Source organism: Somniosus microcephalus, unplaced genomic scaffold (genome assembly GCF_052327205.1).
Source record: "Somniosus microcephalus isolate GS21.2 unplaced genomic scaffold, FLI_Smic_1.0 unresolved_chr2, whole genome shotgun sequence".
Classification (NCBI taxonomy): Eukaryota; Metazoa; Chordata; class Chondrichthyes; order Squaliformes; family Somniosidae; genus Somniosus; species Somniosus microcephalus.
The window spans coordinates 90,185,857-90,203,246 of record NW_028225180.1 but is presented as its reverse complement, the minus strand read 5'-3'; the positions used below and the strand labels follow the sequence as shown (position 1 = coordinate 90,203,246).

The following is a 17,390-nucleotide window of genomic DNA, read 5'->3' as shown; positions in this document are numbered from 1 at the left end:
GGGCAGTACTGAGGGAGCGCCGCATTGTGGGAGGGGCAGTACTGAGGGAGTGCCGCACTGTCGGGGGGCAGTACTGAGGGAGTGCCGCACTGTGGGGGTGGGTCTTGGGTGATTGTGATACTGGCTGGGTTAACCAGGTGGTAGTTGAGCAGGGACTGTTGGCCTAGGACGCCAGGGCTGCTTCCTGCTCCTCCAGTAACTCTGGGATATGTAGATTTCACGATAACGTGTTAATTTCTTGCGGTAAGCTTGATTTGCAACCACACTCAAACTATTGTTAAAAAGCCAGTTTGGAATTTTTTTCAGGTTTATGATCAGAATTTCCATTAACTTTCATAGCCTCGGTAGGTCTATAAAGTATATTTTTGCAGTGTGGTCACTGTTGTAATGTAGGAAACGCAGCAGCCAATTTGCACACAGCAAGCTCCCACAAACAGCAATGTGATAATGACCCGATCATCTGGTTTTTTTTAGGGATGGCCAATAAATGCTGGCCTTGCCAGCGATGCCCACATCCCGTGAACGAATAATTATATATATTTTTTAAATCTGTTTTAGGTGTTGTTTGAGGGATAAATATTGGCCCCAGGACACCGCGGAGAATTCCCTCTGTTCTTCTTCCAATAGTGGCTGTGGGATCTTTTACATCCACCCGAGAGGGCAGACAGGGCCTCGGTTTAACGTCTCGTCTGAAAGACGGCGTCTCCGACAGTGCAGCGCTCCCTCAGTACTGTGCTGGAGTCAGCCTAGATTATGTGCTTAAGTCTCTGGAATGGGACTTGAACCCACAACCTTCTGACTCCGAGAGAGCTGCCCACTGAGCCACTGCTAATGCTGCGGTGTGTACTGTGTACAGGATACAGTGTGGTAACTAGCCAAGGCTTCTTCGACAGCACTTCCCAAACCTGCGACCTCGACCGCTTAGAAGGACGAGGGCAGGAGGCACGTGTGAACACCATCACCTGCAAGCTCCCCTCCAGAGGGAGCGGGCAGTAAAGTCTCCTAAATCGCAGAGAGTTCTGCGCTGATCTCCCGCGGGACAGCATTTAGGTACAGTGTGCTTTCGCTAATACGCAGGAACCCCGGTCACGGTTTCTGCTCCTGATCACTCGCTGCGAGTGTCAAAGTTGTCACTATCACGTGGTCCTGAATATCAGATAGTGTCGATAACCTGTGTCACTCTCTGACTCTCATTGTCGTTACCCTGTATCACACTCTGACTCTCCGTGTCGATAACCTGTCACTCTGACTATCTGTGTCGTTACCGTGTCACTCTCTGACTCTGTGTCGTTACCCTGTATCACTCTGACTATCGCAGTGTCATTACCCTGTATCACTCTCTGACTCAGTATCGTTACCCTGTATCACTCTAACTCTGTGTCGTTACTCTGTACCACTCTCTATCTCAGTGTCGTTACTCTGTATCACTCTCTGACTACCTCAGTGTCGTTACCCTGTATCACTCTCTGACTCTCAGTGTCGTTACCCTGTATCACTCTCTGACCCTTTCCATGCCTTGTTGTTGAAGTATTTCGAGAGACGACTGGCTCCTCCACCTGGGAATGGTTTGATGTCCGGGAATGGTTCGATGTCCGGGAATACCACGGGACCAGCCGTGGTGGGATGGCACTTCGGTAACTGGATGACTGTGCTGGCCATGCTGCCCCTCTTGCTGTTCACCTGTCTCAACTCCATCCTGTACCCGAGGTAAGACACAACCCCACACCGCGGATTCTCAGCTCCTGTTGGTCAGGCCTTGTTTCCACAGAATCTCACAGCACAGGAGGAGGCCATTCGGCCCACCGTGCCTGTGCCGGCTCTTTGAAAGAGCTCTCCAATTAGTCCCACTCCCCCCTGCTCTCTCCCCACAGCCCTGCACATTTCTCCTTTTCAAGTATTTCTCCAATTCCCTTTTGAAAGTTACTATTGAATCTGCTTCCACCGCCCTTTCAGGCAGCGCATTCCAGATCACAACAACTCGCTGCGGAAAAACATTCTCCTCATCTCCCCTCTGGTTCTTTTACCGATTATCTTCAATCTGTGTCCTCTGGTTACTGACCCCTTTACGATTTTGGAGGGTTTTAAGTTTTATTTCCAGTGGAGGGGTTGGAATTTTCCGAAGTGCCTCGCCGGAGTGACGCCGCACCAATCAAGTTCTGCGGTCCCAGTCCGGGCCAGCAGTAAGGAGGAGTGGCTACAGTTTGCCTCAGTGCCCCTGGCCAGGAAGGGGTTGGTTGGGGAGGTGAGGGAGAGAGGAAATAGAAACATAGAAGATAGGAGCAGGAGTAGGCCATTCGGCCCTTCGAGCCTGCTCCGCCATTCAACGAGATCATGGCTGACCAGCCAAACCCTAGCACCCGGTCCCTACACCGACAACCATCCCACCCAAGCCCTATCCCCGTAACCCCACGTATTTAATCCCCCCTAACACTAAGGGTCAATTTTTTTTATCATGGCCAATCAACCTAACCCGCACATCTTTGGACTGTGGGAGGAAACCGGAGCACCCGGAGGAAACCCACGCAAACACGGGGAGAATGTGCAAACTCCACACAGACAGTCACCCGAGGCCGGATTCGAACCCGGGTCCCTGGCGCTGTGAGGCAACAGTGCTAACCACTATGCCACCGTGCTGCCAGAGTTCCTGCTTCTGATCAATCTCCTGGCGATTTCTTCTGGAAAGTGCGTGCGGAGAACGCCTGCACGTGCGGGATCGGTGTTCCACTGTGATGCCCAGCACGGTCGAATATCCGGCCTGGCTACGTGTGTGGAAAATGGCCGCTCGGCGCCTGTGGGACAAGGAAGTGTGGATGAGGATGTAGTGACTCATCAAGCCATTGAGCTAACTGACCCCCACGGTCCCATTCCTGTAAGTGTGTGTGTGGGCCTCAGTACCACAGCAAGTGAGATCGGCTAACTGAGCACAGGCCGTGGATGGAGCCTGGGCCTTTCCTGCTCGGGGGGGGGGGGGGGGGCGCGGCTCTGGCTCGGGGCAGATGAAAATCATCGCCAGTTCACTGTCTGCGACTGACGTGACGTTTTGGCATTCCCAGGATCCCAGAGAAGGTGCGGATCGCCGGCAGTCTGACTGGGATTTTCCTCCTCTTCCTGGCGACGGCGCTGATGGTCACGCTTCCGATTCGTCCGCCGGTCTTCTTTGGGCTTACCATGACGGTCGTCTGGTTTATTAACTGTGAGTATGGGCGAGAGCCACCCCGCTCGCGAGCGGGCTATTCGACCATGGTGTGCATCGTAGTCTCGCCCTGCGCGCAGGCTGCCTGGCTGGGTAATATTGCGAGCCGATGAGCAGCAGCAAGGTTGTTCCATGTCTTCCCCTCGCCCCCGCAGAACCAAGGGACCCTCGGATGAATCCTCCCCCCACTAACTGCTGCCTGGCCTGCAGTCAGCTCAGGTCAGGGGTCGGAACAGTGGGTGCTGCTGCAATTCGCAGCCTGTTCCGCCATTCAATTCGATCACGGCTGATCTGTATCTTAACTCCATCCACCCACCTTGGTTTCGTAACTTAATACCCTGACCCAACAAAAATCTCTCCGTCCCAGTCTTGAAATTTCAATTGACCCCCAGCCTCGACAGCTTTTTGGGGGAGAAAGTTCCAGATTTCCACCACCATTTGTGTGAAGAAGTGCTTCCTGACATCACCCCTGAACGGCCTGGCTCTAATTTTGAAGGTTCTGCCCCCTTGTTCTGGACCCCCCCCCCCCCCCCCAACAACCAGAGGAAATAGTTTCTCTCTCTCGACCCGATCGAATCCTTTAATCATCTTAAACACCTCGATCAGATCACCCCTTAATCTTCTAAACTCGAGTAGTCTGCGTGTGTCTGGCCGTGTGAGGCGGATGCGAGCGGCAGTAACTGTGGGTGTCTAACTGTGATCCTTTCTCTCGCTGCCAGCCTTTGGCGCTGTGTTACAGGGGAGCCTGTTTGGTTTAATTGGACTACTGCCAGCCAAGTACAGCAGTCTGTTCATGAGCGGCCAGGGAGTGGCGGGGATGTTTGCCGCATTTGCCTCAATACTCGCGAAAATAAGTAAGTCAATCCCTCCCTCTCGGCCTGCCTCGCTCGCTCTCGGCCTGCCTCGCTCGCTCTCGGCCTGCCTCTCTCCCTCTCGGCCTGCCTCTCTCCCTCTCGGCCTGCCTCGCTCCCTCTCGGCCTGCCTCGCTCGCTCTCGGCCTGCCTCGCTCCCTCTCGGCCTGCCTCGCTCCCTCTCGGCCTGCCTCGCTCCCTCTCGGCCTGCCTCGCTCGCTCTCGGCCTGCCTCGCTCCCTCTCGGCCTGCCTCGCTCCCTCTCGGCCTGCCCCTCTCTCCCCTCCCTCCTGTCATGTGACTGCTTCAACTGGAACAGAGTTTCAGCAGTCTTGCTGAGCCCATGTGACAACAATGCCCGCTCCTCACTTCTTGCCAAGTTCAGAACAGCTGGTGCAAGAGTTGATAAAGTCACACAGCTGCACTGCGAGCACTTCAGTCTATAATGGGACTTAACTGGACCAGCCACATAAATACTGTGGCAACAAGAGCAGGTCAGAGACTGGGTATTCTGCGGCGAGTGTCTCACCTCCTGACTCCCCAAAGCCTTTCCACCATCTAGAAGGCACAAGTCAGGAGTGTGATGGAATACTCTCCACTTGCCTGGATGAGTGCAGCTCCAACAACACTCAAGAAGCTCGACACCATTCAGGACAAAGCAGCCCGCTTGATGGGCACCCCATCCACCACCTTAAACATTCACTCCCTCCACCACCGGAGCACCGTTCCTTCATCGCTGGGTCAAAATCCTTGAACTCCCTGCCAAACGGCACTGTGGGAGCACCTTCACCACACGGACTGCAGCGGTTCAAGAAGGTGGCTCACCACCACCTTCTCAAGGGGCGACTAGGGATGGGCAATAAATGCTGGTCTTGCCAGCGATGCCCACATCCCAGGAACGATTTTTTTTTTTAAAGGCATAGAGAAAGCTTAAATTATCCCCGTGTCCTAACTCGCACCAAGTCCCGTTCACCCATCACCCCCTGTGCTCACTGCCCCGTGTCCTAACTCGCACCAAGTCCCGTTCACCCATCACCCCCTGTGCTCACTGCCCCGTGTCCTAACTCACACCCAGTCCCGTTCACCCATCACCCCCTGTGCTCACTGCCCCGTGTCCTAACTCACACCCAGTCCCGTTCACCCATCACCCCCTGTGCTCGCTGACCTACACTGGCTCCCGGTCCGGCAACGCCTCGATTTTAAAATTCTCATCCTCGAGTTCAAATCCCTCCGTGGCCCCCTCCCTATCTCTGTAACCTCCTCCAGCCCTACACCCCTCCCTATCTCTGTAACCTCCTCCAGCCCTACACCCCTCCCTATCTCTGTAACCTCCTCCAGCCCTACAACCCTCCTTATCTCTGTAACCTCTTCCAGCCCCTACACCCCTCCCTATCTCTGTAACCTCCTCCAGCCCTACAACCCTCCCTATCTCTGTAACCTCCTCCAGCCCCTACAACCCTCCCTATCTCTGTAACCTCCTCAACCCTCCCTATCTCTGTAACCTCCTCCAGCCCTACAACCCTCCCTATCTCTGTAACCTCCTCCAGCCCCTACAACCCTCCCTATCTCTGTAACCTCCTCCAGCCCTACAACCCCTCCCTATCTCTGTAACCTCCTCCAGCCCTACAACCCTCCCTATCTCTGTAACCTCCTCCAGCCCCTACAACCCTCCCTATCTCTGTAGCCTCCTCCAGCCCTACAACCCCTCCCTATCTCTGTAACCTCCTCCAACCCCCCCATCTCTGTAACCTCCTCCAGCCCCTACAACCCTCCCTATCTCTGTAACCTCCTCCAGCCCCTACAACCCTCCCTATCTCTGTAACCTCCTCCAACCCCCCCTATCTCTGTAACCTCCTCCAGCCCCTACAACCCTCCCTATCTCTGTAACCTCCTCCAGCCCCTACAACCCTCCCTATCTCTGTAATCTCCTCCAGCCCCTACAACCCTCCCTATCTCTGTAACCTCCTCCAGCCCCTACAACCCTCCCTATCTCTGTAACCTCCTCCCTATCTCTGTAATCTCCTCCAGCCCCTACAACCCTCCCTATCTCTGTAACCTCCTCCCTATCTCTGTAACCTCCTCCAGCCCCACAACCCTCCGAGATCTCTGCGCTCCTCCAATTCCTGCCTCTTGCGCATCCCCCGATTTCCATCGCTCCACCATTGGAGGCCGTGCCTTCAGCCGCCTGGGCCCTGAGCTCTGGAATTCCCTCCCTAAACCTCTCCGCCTCTCTCTCCTCCTTTAAGACGCTCCTTAAAACCGACCTCTTTGACCGAGCTTTTGGTCGCCTGTCCTAATATCTCCTGATGTGGCTCGGGGTCTGATTGTGCCTGATTTACGCTCCTGTGCAGCGCCCTGAGACGTTTTACTACATTAAAGGCGCTGTGTAAATACACGGTATTGTTCTATGTGCAGGTGGCACTGATGAGGAGACGGCAGCGCTGGGATATTTTATCACTCCTTGCCTGGTGATTTTATTAACGATCATCTTTTACTTCACTCTCCCGCACCTGGTGAGTACAAAGTCTTCATTTTCAGACCAGGAGGAGGCCATTCAGCCCCTCCAGCCTGTCCCATTATTCAGTGAGATCGCAGCTGACCTGTATTTTAACTCCATCGACCCGCCTTGGTTCCGTATCCCTCAATATCCTTATCCAACAAAAATCTCTCCATCTCAGTTTTGACATTTCCAATTGACCCCCAGCCTCAGCAGCTTTTTGGGGAGAGAGTTCCAGATTTCCACCACCCTGTGTGTGAAGAAGTGCTTCCTGACATCACCCCTGAACGGCCTGGCTCTAATTTGAAGGTTCTGCCCCCTTGTTCTGGACTCCCCTTATCAGGAAAGATTGATCAGGCGGGGGCTCTTTTCTCTAGAATAGTGAAGGCTGAGGGTGACCTGATCGAGGTCTTTAAGATTATGCCGGGGTTCGATAGGGTAGACGTAGAGAAGATGTTTCCACTTGTGGGGGAGACCAGAACTAGGGGCCGTCAATATAAGATCGTCACTAATAAATCCAATCGGGAATTCAGGAGAAACTTCTTTACCCAGAGAGTGGGGAGAATGTGGAACTCGCTCCCACAGGGAGTGGTTGGGGCGAATAGTGTAGAAGGCGCGGTGGAAATGTAATTTTGTTCTTTTTAAGGAGACCTGTCGACCCCACTCCCTTACCCGGTCTGGGCCTACACACGAGTCCAGTCCCACGCTACCTGGCTGACTCTCAATGAGGGGGCATAGTGAGCCACCTGCCCAGAACAATCGGGGATGGACTATAAATAAATGCACCCTTTCCGACATCAAGGCCTTGGAGAGGGTGCGGAGGAGATTTACTAGAATGGTCCCAGGGATGAGGGACTTCAGTTAATGTGGAGAGACTGAAGAAGCTGGGATTGTTCTCCTTCGAGCAGAGAAGGTTAAGGGGAGATTTAATTGAGGCGTTCAAAATCATGAGGGGTTTCGATGGAGTAAATAAGGAGAAAGTGTTTCCAGTGGCAGGAGGGTCGGTAACCAGAGGACACAGATTGAAGATAATCGGTAAAAGAACCAGAGGGGAGATGAGGAGAATGTTTTTACAGCGAGTTGTTGTGATCTGGAATGCGCTGCCTGAAAGGGCGGTGGAAGCAGATTCAATAGTAACTTTCAAAAGGGAATTGGATAAATACTGGAAAAGGAGAAATGTGCAGGGCTGTGGGGAGAGAGCAGGGGGGAGTGGGACTAATTGGAGAGCTCTTTCAAAGAGCCGGCACAGGCACAAAGGGCCGAACGGCCTCCTGTGCGGGGCAGCGATTGCTTCCCGAAGCGAAATAAACCCTTTCCGTTCTGTTCCACTCGCTGACCCTCCCTGTGTCTGCTCTCTGTCTGCTCCAGGAGTTTGCGAAGTTTTACTTGGACAGAAATCGTGTGAAGCAGCGTTATGAACTGGAGGCCAAGTCGCAGCTGCTGAAACCCGGTAAGTGTCTGGTCCATGGCCTCCTCGTCCCCTTCCTCCCCATTCCTGTAATCTCCTCCAGCCCCTACAACCCTCCCTAACACCGTAATCTCCTCCAGCCCCTACAATCCTCCCTATCTCTGTAACCTCCTCCAGCCCCTACAATCCTCCCTAACCCTGTAATCTCCTCCAGCCCCTACAATCCTCCCTATCCCTGTAACCTCCTACAACCCTCCCTATCTCTGTAACCTCCTCCAGCCCCTACACCCCTCCATATCTCTCTAACCCCCTCCAGCCCTACACCCCTCCGAGATCTCGGCGCTCCTCCAATTCTGGCCTCTTGCGCATCCCCCGATTTCCATCGCTCCACCATTGGTGGCCGTGCCTTCAGCCGCCTGGGCCCTAAGCTCTGGAATTCCCTCCCTAAACCTCTCGGTCTCGGAAGCTCTTTCTACGCCCCCGCCCACCCCTACCTACTTTAAGATGCTCCTTAAAACACACCTCTGAGGCTAAGTGGTCGCGCTCTCTCTCTGTCAGAAGGTCATGGGTTCAGAGAATACAGCCCATAATCCATGCCGACACTCCCAGTTCCAGTACTGAGGGAGCGCCGCACTGTCGGAGGGGCGGTACTGAGGGAGTGCCGCACTGTCGGAGGGGCAGTACTGAGGGAGCGCCGCACTGTCGGAGGGGCAGTACTGAGGGAGCGCTGCACTGTCGATGGGGCAGTACTGAGGGAGCGCTGCACTGTCGGAGGGGCAGTACTGAGGGAGCGCCGCACTGTCGGAGGGGCAGTACTGAGGGAGCGCCGCACTGTCGGAGGGGCAGTACTGAGGGAGCGCCGCACTGTCGATGGGGCAGTACTGAGGGAGCGCTGCACTGTCGGAGGGGCAGTACTGAGGGAGCGCTGCACTGTCGGAGGGGCAGTACTGAGGGAGCGCCGCACTGTCGGAGGGGCAGTACTGAGGGAGCGCCGCACTGTCAGCGGTGCCATCTTTCGGATGAGACGTTAAACCGAGGCCCCGTCTGCTCTCTAGGATGGATGTAAAAATCCCACGATCACTATTGGAAGAAGAGCAGGGAGAGTTACAAAGAGGGGCTGTTCTGTGCGACCCCCCGGCTCTTGCTTTGCCCCTGGGTCAGGGGGTCGTGAACCCTCACCCCAATCCGTCACGACAGCCTCGGAGAGACGATTGTGAAAGCACAATGTGTCTGGCGAATTCTATTGCCGTTAAACCCTTTTTTTAATTAACAGAGGGAGAGAAAACCGAGTGTGTGGAGAACGGGAAACGGGCATTGGTCGAGGGATTGGACAACAAATCGAGCCAATCGGAGAATGCATTCGGTGTCATCAAAGTGTTCACAAAGGTGAGATACGTGTGTCTCGCTCTCCAGAAATGAAGGGATAAAGTACGAGGGGACGTGTGGATGAGGGGCTCTCCGATTTGTTGGTTTTTGTGTGACATTGGGCAGGGAGTTGTTAGTGGTAACATGCTTGAATTCTCCTCTCATTCACTCCCTGCAGATCTGGACATTGGCGATCTCGGTCTGCCTCACATTCACAGTCACCCTGTCGGTGTTTCCTGCAATCACAGCTCATGTCAGCTCACATACAGAGCAAGGCAAATGGAGTGAGTATTTAAACCCAGCAATCAAATCCAGGAGGGGTTCGTATATAGAATAACGGATACCCGGGAGTGAGTTACAGGCTGGAATCTAATCGAGGGGTTCGGGGGGTTTATATATAGAATAACGGATACCCGGGAGTGAGTTACAGGCTGGAATCTAATCGAGGGGTTCGGGGGGTTTATATATAGAATAACGGATACCCGGGAGTGAGTTACAGGCTGGAATCTAATCGAGGGGTTCGGGGGTTTTATATATAGAATAACGGATACCTGGGAGTGAGTTACAGGCTGGAATCTAATCGAGGGGTTCGGGGGGTTTATATATAGAATAACAGATACCCGGGAGTGAGTTACAGGTTGGAATCTATTCGGGGGGGGTTTATATATAGAATAACAGATACCCGGGAGTGAGTTACGGACTGGAATCTAATCGAGGGGTTCGGGGGGGGTTTATATATAGAATAACAGATACCCGGGAGTGAGTTACGGACTGGAATCTAATCGAGGGGTTCGGGGGGTTTATATATAGAATAACAGATACCCGGGAGTGAGTTACAGGCTGGAATTTAATTAAAGTTGTTCTGTATTTTTTTTCCCCACTTGCAGAGGACTACTTCATTCCGGTGTCCTGTTTCCTGTTGTTTAATTTTATGGACTGGTTTGGTCGCAGTGTGACGGCTTGCTTTATGTTGGTGAGTTGAGAGTGTTGTCATTACCTCTGGTTCGCTTGCTGTTTGCGATGGGCCTCCCTGTTTCTCTCCCCTCCCCGCTCAAAGGCGTGGATTCTCGCTGGGGAACGGGTTCCCTGGACTCCTGCCCGGTACTCAAGTGGCCCCAATCTTCAGCCGATATTCCACTGTGGCAGGCATCACAGCTGAGCCCTGGCTTGACTGGAACCTGCTGACTCCTGCGCTCGAATATTGAGCGGGAAGGGTATCGAGTGAGAGAGCAAAGGCGGGTAAATTGGGGTTGAGGTACAGATCGGGCGTGATCTAACTGAATGGCGGGAGAGGCCGAGAGGGGCTGAATGGCCTCATCCAGACTCTGACTATTCCAAATCTCTCCTGACCCGGCCTCCCGCCTCCCACCCTCCATAAACCCCAGCTCATCCCAAACTCTGCCTCTGCCCCGTGTCCCAACTCACACCCAGTCCCGTTCACCCACCACCCACTGTGCTCACTGCCCCGTGTCCTAACTCGCACCCGGTCCCATTCACCCATCACCCCCTGTGCTCACTGCCCTGTGTCCTAACTCACACCCAGTCCTGTTCACCCATCACCCCCTGTGCTCACTGCCCCGTGTCCTAACTCCCACCCAGTCCCGTTCACCCATCACCCCCTGTGCTCACTGCCCCGTGTCCTAACTCCCACCCAGTCCCGTTCACCCATCACCCCCTGTGCTCACTGCCCCGTGTCCTAACTCACACCCAGTCCCGTTCACCCATCACCCCCTGTGCTCACTGCCCCGTGTCCTAACTCACACCCAGTCCCGTTCACCCATCACCCCGAGCTCACTGCCCCGTGTCCTAACTCACACACCCAGTCCCGTTCACCCATCACCCCCTGTGCTCACTGCCCCGTGTCCTAACTCGCACCCAGTCCCGTTCACCCATCACCCCCTGTGCTCACTGCCCCGTGTCCTAACTCACACCCAGTCCCGTTCACCCATCACCCCCTGTGCTCACTGCCCCGTGTCCTAACTCACACCCAGTCCCGTTCACCCATCACCCCCTGTGCTCACTGCCCCGTGTCCTAACTCACACCCAGTCCCGTTCACTCATCACCCCCTGTGCTCACTGCCCCGTGTCCTAACTCACACCCAGTCCCGTTCACCCATCACCCCCTGTGCTCGCTGACCTACACTGGCTCCCGGTCCGGCAACGCCTCGATTTTAAAATTCTCATCCTGGTGTTCAAATCCCTCCATGGCCTCCTCGCCCCCCTCCCTATCTCTGTAACCTCCTCCAGCCCCTACAACCCTCCCTATCTCTGTAACCTCCTCCAGCCCCTACAACCCTCCCTATCTCTGTAACCTCCTCCAGCCCTACAACCTTCCCTATCTCTGTAACCTCCTCCAGCCCCTACAACCCTCCCTACCTCTGTAACCTCCTCCAGCACTACAACCCTCCCTATCTCTGTAACCTCCTCCAGCCCCTACAACCCTCCCTATCTCTGTAACCTCCTCCAGCCCCTACACCCCTCCCTATCTCTGTAACCTCCTCCAGCCCTACAACCCTCCCTATCTCTGTAACCTCCTCCAGCCCCTACAACCCTCCCTATCCCTGTAACCTCCTCCAGCCCCTACAACCCTCCCTACCTCTGTAACCTCCTCCAGCCCTACAACCCTCCCTATCTCTGTAACCTCCTCCAGCCCCTACAACTCTCCCTATCTCTGTAACCTCCTCCAGCCCCTACAACCCTCCGTATCTCTGTAACCTCCTCCAGCCCCTACAACTCTCCCTATCTCTCTAAACTCCTCCAGCCCCTACACCCCTCTCTATCTCTGTAACCTCCTCCAGCCCCTACAACCCTCCGTATCTCTGTAACCTCCTCCAGCCCCTACAATCCCCCGAGATCTCTGCGATTCTGACCTCTTGCGCATCCCCCGATTTCCATCGCTCCACCATTGGCGGCCGTGCCTTCAGCCCCTGGGCCCTGAGCTCTGGAATTCCCTCCCTAAACCTCTCCGCCTCTCTCTCCTCCTTCAAGACGCTCCTTAAAACCGAACTCTCTGACCCAGCTTTTGGTCACCTGTCCCCAATATCTCCTTCTGTGGCTCGGTGTCGAATTTACGCCCCTGTGAAGCACCTTGGGGGGTTTTTAGCTATGTTAGGGGCACGGTATAAATTTAAGTTGTGCTCCTGGACTGTTTGTCTCGTTGGGTGAATCGACTCCCTCCGGTCTGTGCGGGCCAGTCCTGCGACGTCGGTCGCTGCTACGATGAAGTTGTAACGTAGCCACGTCTCTCCCTGCAGCCGCTGAAGGACGGCGTGATTCTGCTGCTGGTCCTGCTCCGCGTGTCCTTCATCCCGCTGTTCATGCTGTGCAATGTGAAAGATCGCAGCTTCCTGCCCATCCTCTTCCCGCACGACGGCTGGTTCATCCTCTTCATGGTTCCCTTCGCCTTCACCAACGGGTACCTGGTCACGCTCTGCATGTGCCAAGCCCCCAAGTAAGTGGCTGCTTTCCACCTTTTTTTAAGCGCGGCGTGTGTATTGGCCAATGGGTTGGAGGCGTGGGCGGGGTTTGCGGTTTCCATTTACTCCTCCTAAACGCGGCCGTCGTAATCCGGCCGTGATGGCAAGGAGATTGAGCCATGCTGACACTGTATTGTGGTGTCCGTTCCTGAGGGCGCCAGCTCCTGGAGCGGGGGCGCGGGGCGGGCGCCAGCTCCTGGAGCGGGGGCGCGGGGCGAGCGCCAGCTCCTGGAGCGGGGGCGCGGGGCGAGCGCCAACTCCTGGAGCGGGGGCACGGGGCGAGCGCCAGCTCCTGGGGCGAGCGCCAGCTCCTGGAGCGGGGGCGCGGGGCGAGCGCCAGCTCCTGGAGCGGGGGCGCGGGGCGGGCGCCAACTCCTGGAGCGGGGGCACGGGGCGGGCGCCAACTCCTGGAGCGGGGGCACGGGGCGGGCGCCAACTCCTGGAGTGGGGGCACGGGGCGGGCGCCAACTCCTGGAGCGGGGGCACGGGGCGGGCGCCAACTCCTGGGGCACAGGGCGGGCGCCAACTCCTGGAGCGGGGGCACGCGGCGGGCGCCAACTCCTGGAGCGGGGGCGCGGGGCGGGCGCCAACTCCTGGAGCGGGGGCGCGGGGCGAGCGCCAGCTCGTGGAGCACGAGATTCGACCTCACTCTGGTATCTCATTCGAAGGCACGAGCTGCGAGCCAATAAGTGTGAACGGGCTATTCGGCATGGGGAGTCGTGCTTGATCCTGTCTCTGCCCGTCACCCACATTCCCTCTCCAGCAGCAGGCACTGGGTGGCGCCGAGCTTTTCTGACATCTTATTTTCCCCTCCGGGGGGCTCCGGCCAGGTTCGGATCAGTACAGGTCGGGAATGGCGCCTGGGCCTTTCCTGCTCTGTGTGTGCGGGGCTCAGTCCCACAGCGGGCAGCGTATAGTCCCGCTGAGACAGGAGTGGAGCTGGGCGGGGGGTTTCCTTCTCGATGCGATCGCGACTAACCTGTGCCTTTTCTTGTTTTCCAGGAAAGTGTCCCCCAGGAATGCCGAGACGGCTGGGGCAGTGATGGCTTTCTTCCTCTCGCTGGGCCTCGCTCTGGGAGCTGGCCTGTCCTTTCTGGTCAAGTTTATGATGTAAAACCCGAGGAGTGGCGGCCCAGGGCGGGGACATCATCGCCTGCCCCACTCGGCAGCCCGGTCCTCGAGCTAACCCTTGACCTGATACCCTGCTGGACAAACAGCTGCTCCCTGGGATGGTGACTGGGAGAGATCTCGTTTCTCGGGATGTGAGGCTGCCCATTCTCAGTGATTATTTTCATGGCTGGAGTCTCTCTCCTCTTTCACCTCCTCCCCCTCTTTCACCTCCTCCCCCCGCTTTCACCTCCTCCCCCCGCTTTGCTCTCTTTCTCTTTCTCGCTCTCTCTACCGCAGTGACACCAGTTGGCAGGCTGTGAAAGCAGAGCGAGAGAGTCGATGCACTTTCCAACATTCCTGCCCACTTGAGCTTTGTTTTTTATATCGTGTATTTATTAACTTTGAACATGAGTGTAGTCTTTCCCAACTCTTGCAAACTCCTACTCTGCAACGCCTGATCGGACGGGGTGATTTCCCCCGACAATTGTCTCCGGTCTGGCCGGGATTTAGTCCCTGGGGATATCTCGGATATGCTGGCTCTGTCTCTCATTATCGCTGGTTCGGGATGGAAATGAGGGACGTGGGGAGTCGATATCTCCAGTGTAAGAACTTTGTGCATCTGTCGTAGCTCTGTGCTGTTTTTTAATCAGTACAATTTTGGATTAATAAAAGACTAAATCTGACTTTGTTGTTTTTTAATCCAATCATTCAGTCTACATTCAATGGATGCTGAATATACCACTGAGGCATTGAATAACAGATACCCGGGAGTGAGTTACAGGCTGGAATCTAATCGAGGGGTTCGGGGGGTTTATATATAGAATAACAGATACCCGGGAGTGAGTTACAGGCTGGAATCTAATTGGGGGGTTTATATATAGAATAACAGATACCCAGGAGTGAGTTACAGGCTGGAATCTAATCGAGGGGTTCGGGGGGGTTTATATATAGAGTAACAGATACCCAGGAGTGAGTTACAGACTGGAATATAATCGGGGGGTTTATAAATAGAATAACAGATACCCGGGAGTGAGTTACAGGCTGGAATCTAATCGAGGGGTTCGGGGGGTTTATATATAGAATAACAGATACCCGGGAGTGAGTTACAGGCTGGAATCTAATCGTGGGGTTCGGGGGGTTTATATATAGAATAACAGATACCCGGGAGTGAGTTACAGGCTGGAATCTAATCATGGGGTTCGGGGGGTTTATAAATAGAATAACAGATACCCGGGAGTGAGTCACAGGCTGGAATCTATTCGGGGGGTTTATATATAGAATAACATACCTGGGAGTGAGTTACAGGCTGGAATCTAATCGAGGGGTTCGGGGGGGTTTATATATAGAATAACATACCCGGGAGTGAGTTACAGGCTACCCAGCCGCCAATGGCGGAGCGATGGAAATTTGGGAATGCGCAAGAGACCAGAATTGGAGGAGTGCAGAGATCTCAGAGGGTTGCAGGGCTGGAGGAGGTTACAGAGATAGGGAGGGTTGTAGGGGCTGGAGGAGGTTACAGATATAGGGAGGGTTGTAGGGGCTGGAGGAGGTTACAGAGACAGGGAAGGTTGTAGGGGTTGGAGGAGGTTACAGAGACGGAGGGTTGTAGGGGCTGGAGGAGGTTAGAGATAGGGAGGGTTGTCGGGGCTGGAGGAGGTTACAGAGACGGAGGGTTGTCGGGGCTGGAGGAGGTTACAGAGATAGGGAGGGTTGTAGGGCTGGAGGAGGTTACAGAGATAGGGAGGGTTGTGGGGCTGGAGTGGGTTACAGAGATAGAGAGGGGTGTAGGCCTGGAGGAGGCTGTGGAGGGATTTGAACACAAGGAATGGAGAATTTTAAAATCAAGGCTTTGCTGGACTGAGAGCCAATGTAGGTCGGCGAGCACAGGGGGTGATGGGTGAACGGGACATGGTGTGAGGTCGGATACGGGGCAGCAGGGTTTGGGATGAGCTGTAGTTTACAGAGGCTGGGCAGGAAAGCGTTGGAATAGTCGAGTCTTATTTACTCTATCGAAACCCCTCATGATTTTGAACACCTCTTCAATCCAAGTTGTTGTGCAGTTACCCACACCACCCACTAGGCAGTGCTGTGAGGCCCTAGAGTCAGGTTGTGGGATCTTGCTTGCTCCTGCTACTATACTTTGCCACGTGGCTGGGAGGCAAGTACCATTCAATAGCATAGTGAGCCTCCGCCATACCCACCCTTCCCCTTAACCCAGGTTACTGAATGTCAGTGGAAGAGATTTAACACAAAGCTGGTGTCACCTGTATAAAGCACGTGTTAGGCCACAGCTAGAGAACATAAGAAACAGGAGCAGGATTCAGCCATTCGGCCCCTCGAGCCTGCTCTGCCATTCAATGAGATCATGGCTGATCTTCTGCGTTCTGGTCACCACATGACAGGAAAGATGTGATTGCACTCGAGAGGGTACAGAGGAGATTTCCGAGGATGTTGCCTGGGCTGGGGAATTTTAGCTATGAGGAAAGATCGGATAGGTTGGGGTTGTTTTCTTTGGAACAGAGGAGGCTGAGGGGAGATTTAATTGAGGTGTATAAAATTATGAGGGGCCTGGATAGAAGGACCTATTTCCCTTAGCAGAAGGATCAATAACCAGGGGCCATGGATTTAAAGTAATTCGTAGAAGGATTAGAGGGGAGTTGAGGGGAAATTTGTTCACCCAGAGGGCGGTGGGGGTCTGGAACTCACTGCCTGAAAGGGTGGGAGAGGCAGAAACCCTCATCACATTTAAAAAGTACTTGGATGTGCTCTTGAAGTGCCGTAACCTACAGGGCTACGGACCAAGAGCTGGAAAGTGGGATTAGGCTGGAGAGCTCTTTGTCGGCCAGCACGGACACGATGGGCCGAATGGCTTCCTTCTGTGCCGTAAATGTCTCTGATTCTATTCTATGAACAGATACCTGGGAATGAGTTACAGACTGAGATCTAATTGGCGGGGGGGGAGGCGGTGTTTATGGCCTCTCTCTGTGCTAAACATTCTACGTAAAAAAGCATTTCCCCTAATTAACATTAAATTCCACCCCCCCTTCCACTTATATTTAAAATTCTCCCATGTAACCTTTCTCCGCTTAAATAAAACTTTCCCTGTGTAATATTTCCCTGTTTAATATCAAAATGACATGAATTGCATGTAAAATGTTACCAATTGAACATTAAAATTTGCTCCCATTTAAATATCACATAACCATCCCCCCATTTGATTTTAAAATTCCTCCCTCCACTTTATTTGTCTCCCCCATTTAATGTAGATTTTCCACCGTTCAATTTTAAATCCCATTTCACACGCCCGTATAACTATGGCATGGTTTTTTTAATAATTATTATTTTACAATATATATAGAATAGGAAAAAGAGACAAAAACATTGTCGACGAGGATGGGATTCGAACCCACGCGTGCAGAGCACAATGGATTAGCAGTCCATCGCCTTAACCACTCGGCCACCTCGTCCTGTATGGGGCCAAGCCCGGCTCC

The 17,390-nt window shown here is 54.3% G+C and overlaps 2 protein-coding genes and 1 non-coding gene across 3 annotated transcripts in view; 2 read left to right on the top strand and 1 right to left on the bottom strand.

The window, feature by feature from the left end:
• Positions 1-875, top strand: part of LOC147093000 (neuronal PAS domain-containing protein 4-like) — a 3,285-nt gene extending 2,410 nt beyond the window's left edge. The window contains exon 5 of the mRNA XM_085975713.1: positions 857-875. Within this exon, the coding sequence (XP_085831839.1) occupies positions 857-875 (19 nt within the window). The remainder of the gene's footprint in view (positions 1-856) is intronic.
• Positions 848-14,582, top strand: LOC147092999 (equilibrative nucleoside transporter 2-like). Its single transcript, XM_085976334.1, has 10 exons — positions 848-1,707; positions 3,054-3,193; positions 3,913-4,047; positions 6,459-6,556; positions 7,909-7,990; positions 9,222-9,334; positions 9,492-9,597; positions 10,201-10,286; positions 12,568-12,764; positions 13,792-14,582. The coding sequence occupies exons 1-10, from the start codon at positions 1,571-1,573 to the stop codon at positions 13,901-13,903; spliced, it is 1,206 nt and encodes a 401-aa protein (XP_085832460.1). The 5' UTR covers positions 848-1,570; the 3' UTR covers positions 13,904-14,582.
• A 2,702-nt stretch (positions 14,583-17,284) lies between these two features.
• Positions 17,285-17,366, bottom strand: trnas-gcu (transfer RNA serine (anticodon GCU)). The gene has a single exon. It is a non-coding gene; the product is annotated as a tRNA-Ser (tRNA).
• Positions 17,367-17,390: the final 24 nt, after the last annotated feature.

Bases quoted from the DNA above. Each gene is read 5' to 3' on its own strand.
- LOC147092999 (XM_085976334.1), top strand. From the start codon at position 1,571: ATGTCCGGGAATGGTTCGATGTCCGGGAATACCACGGGACCAGCCGTG. The intron at 7,991-9,221 runs GTAAGTGTCTGG...TTTAATTAACAG, and splicing joins GTCGCAGCTGCTGAAACCCG to AGGGAGAGAAAACCGAGTGT. The intron at 9,598-10,200 runs GTGAGTATTTAA...CCCCACTTGCAG, and splicing joins TACAGAGCAAGGCAAATGGA to AGGACTACTTCATTCCGGTG.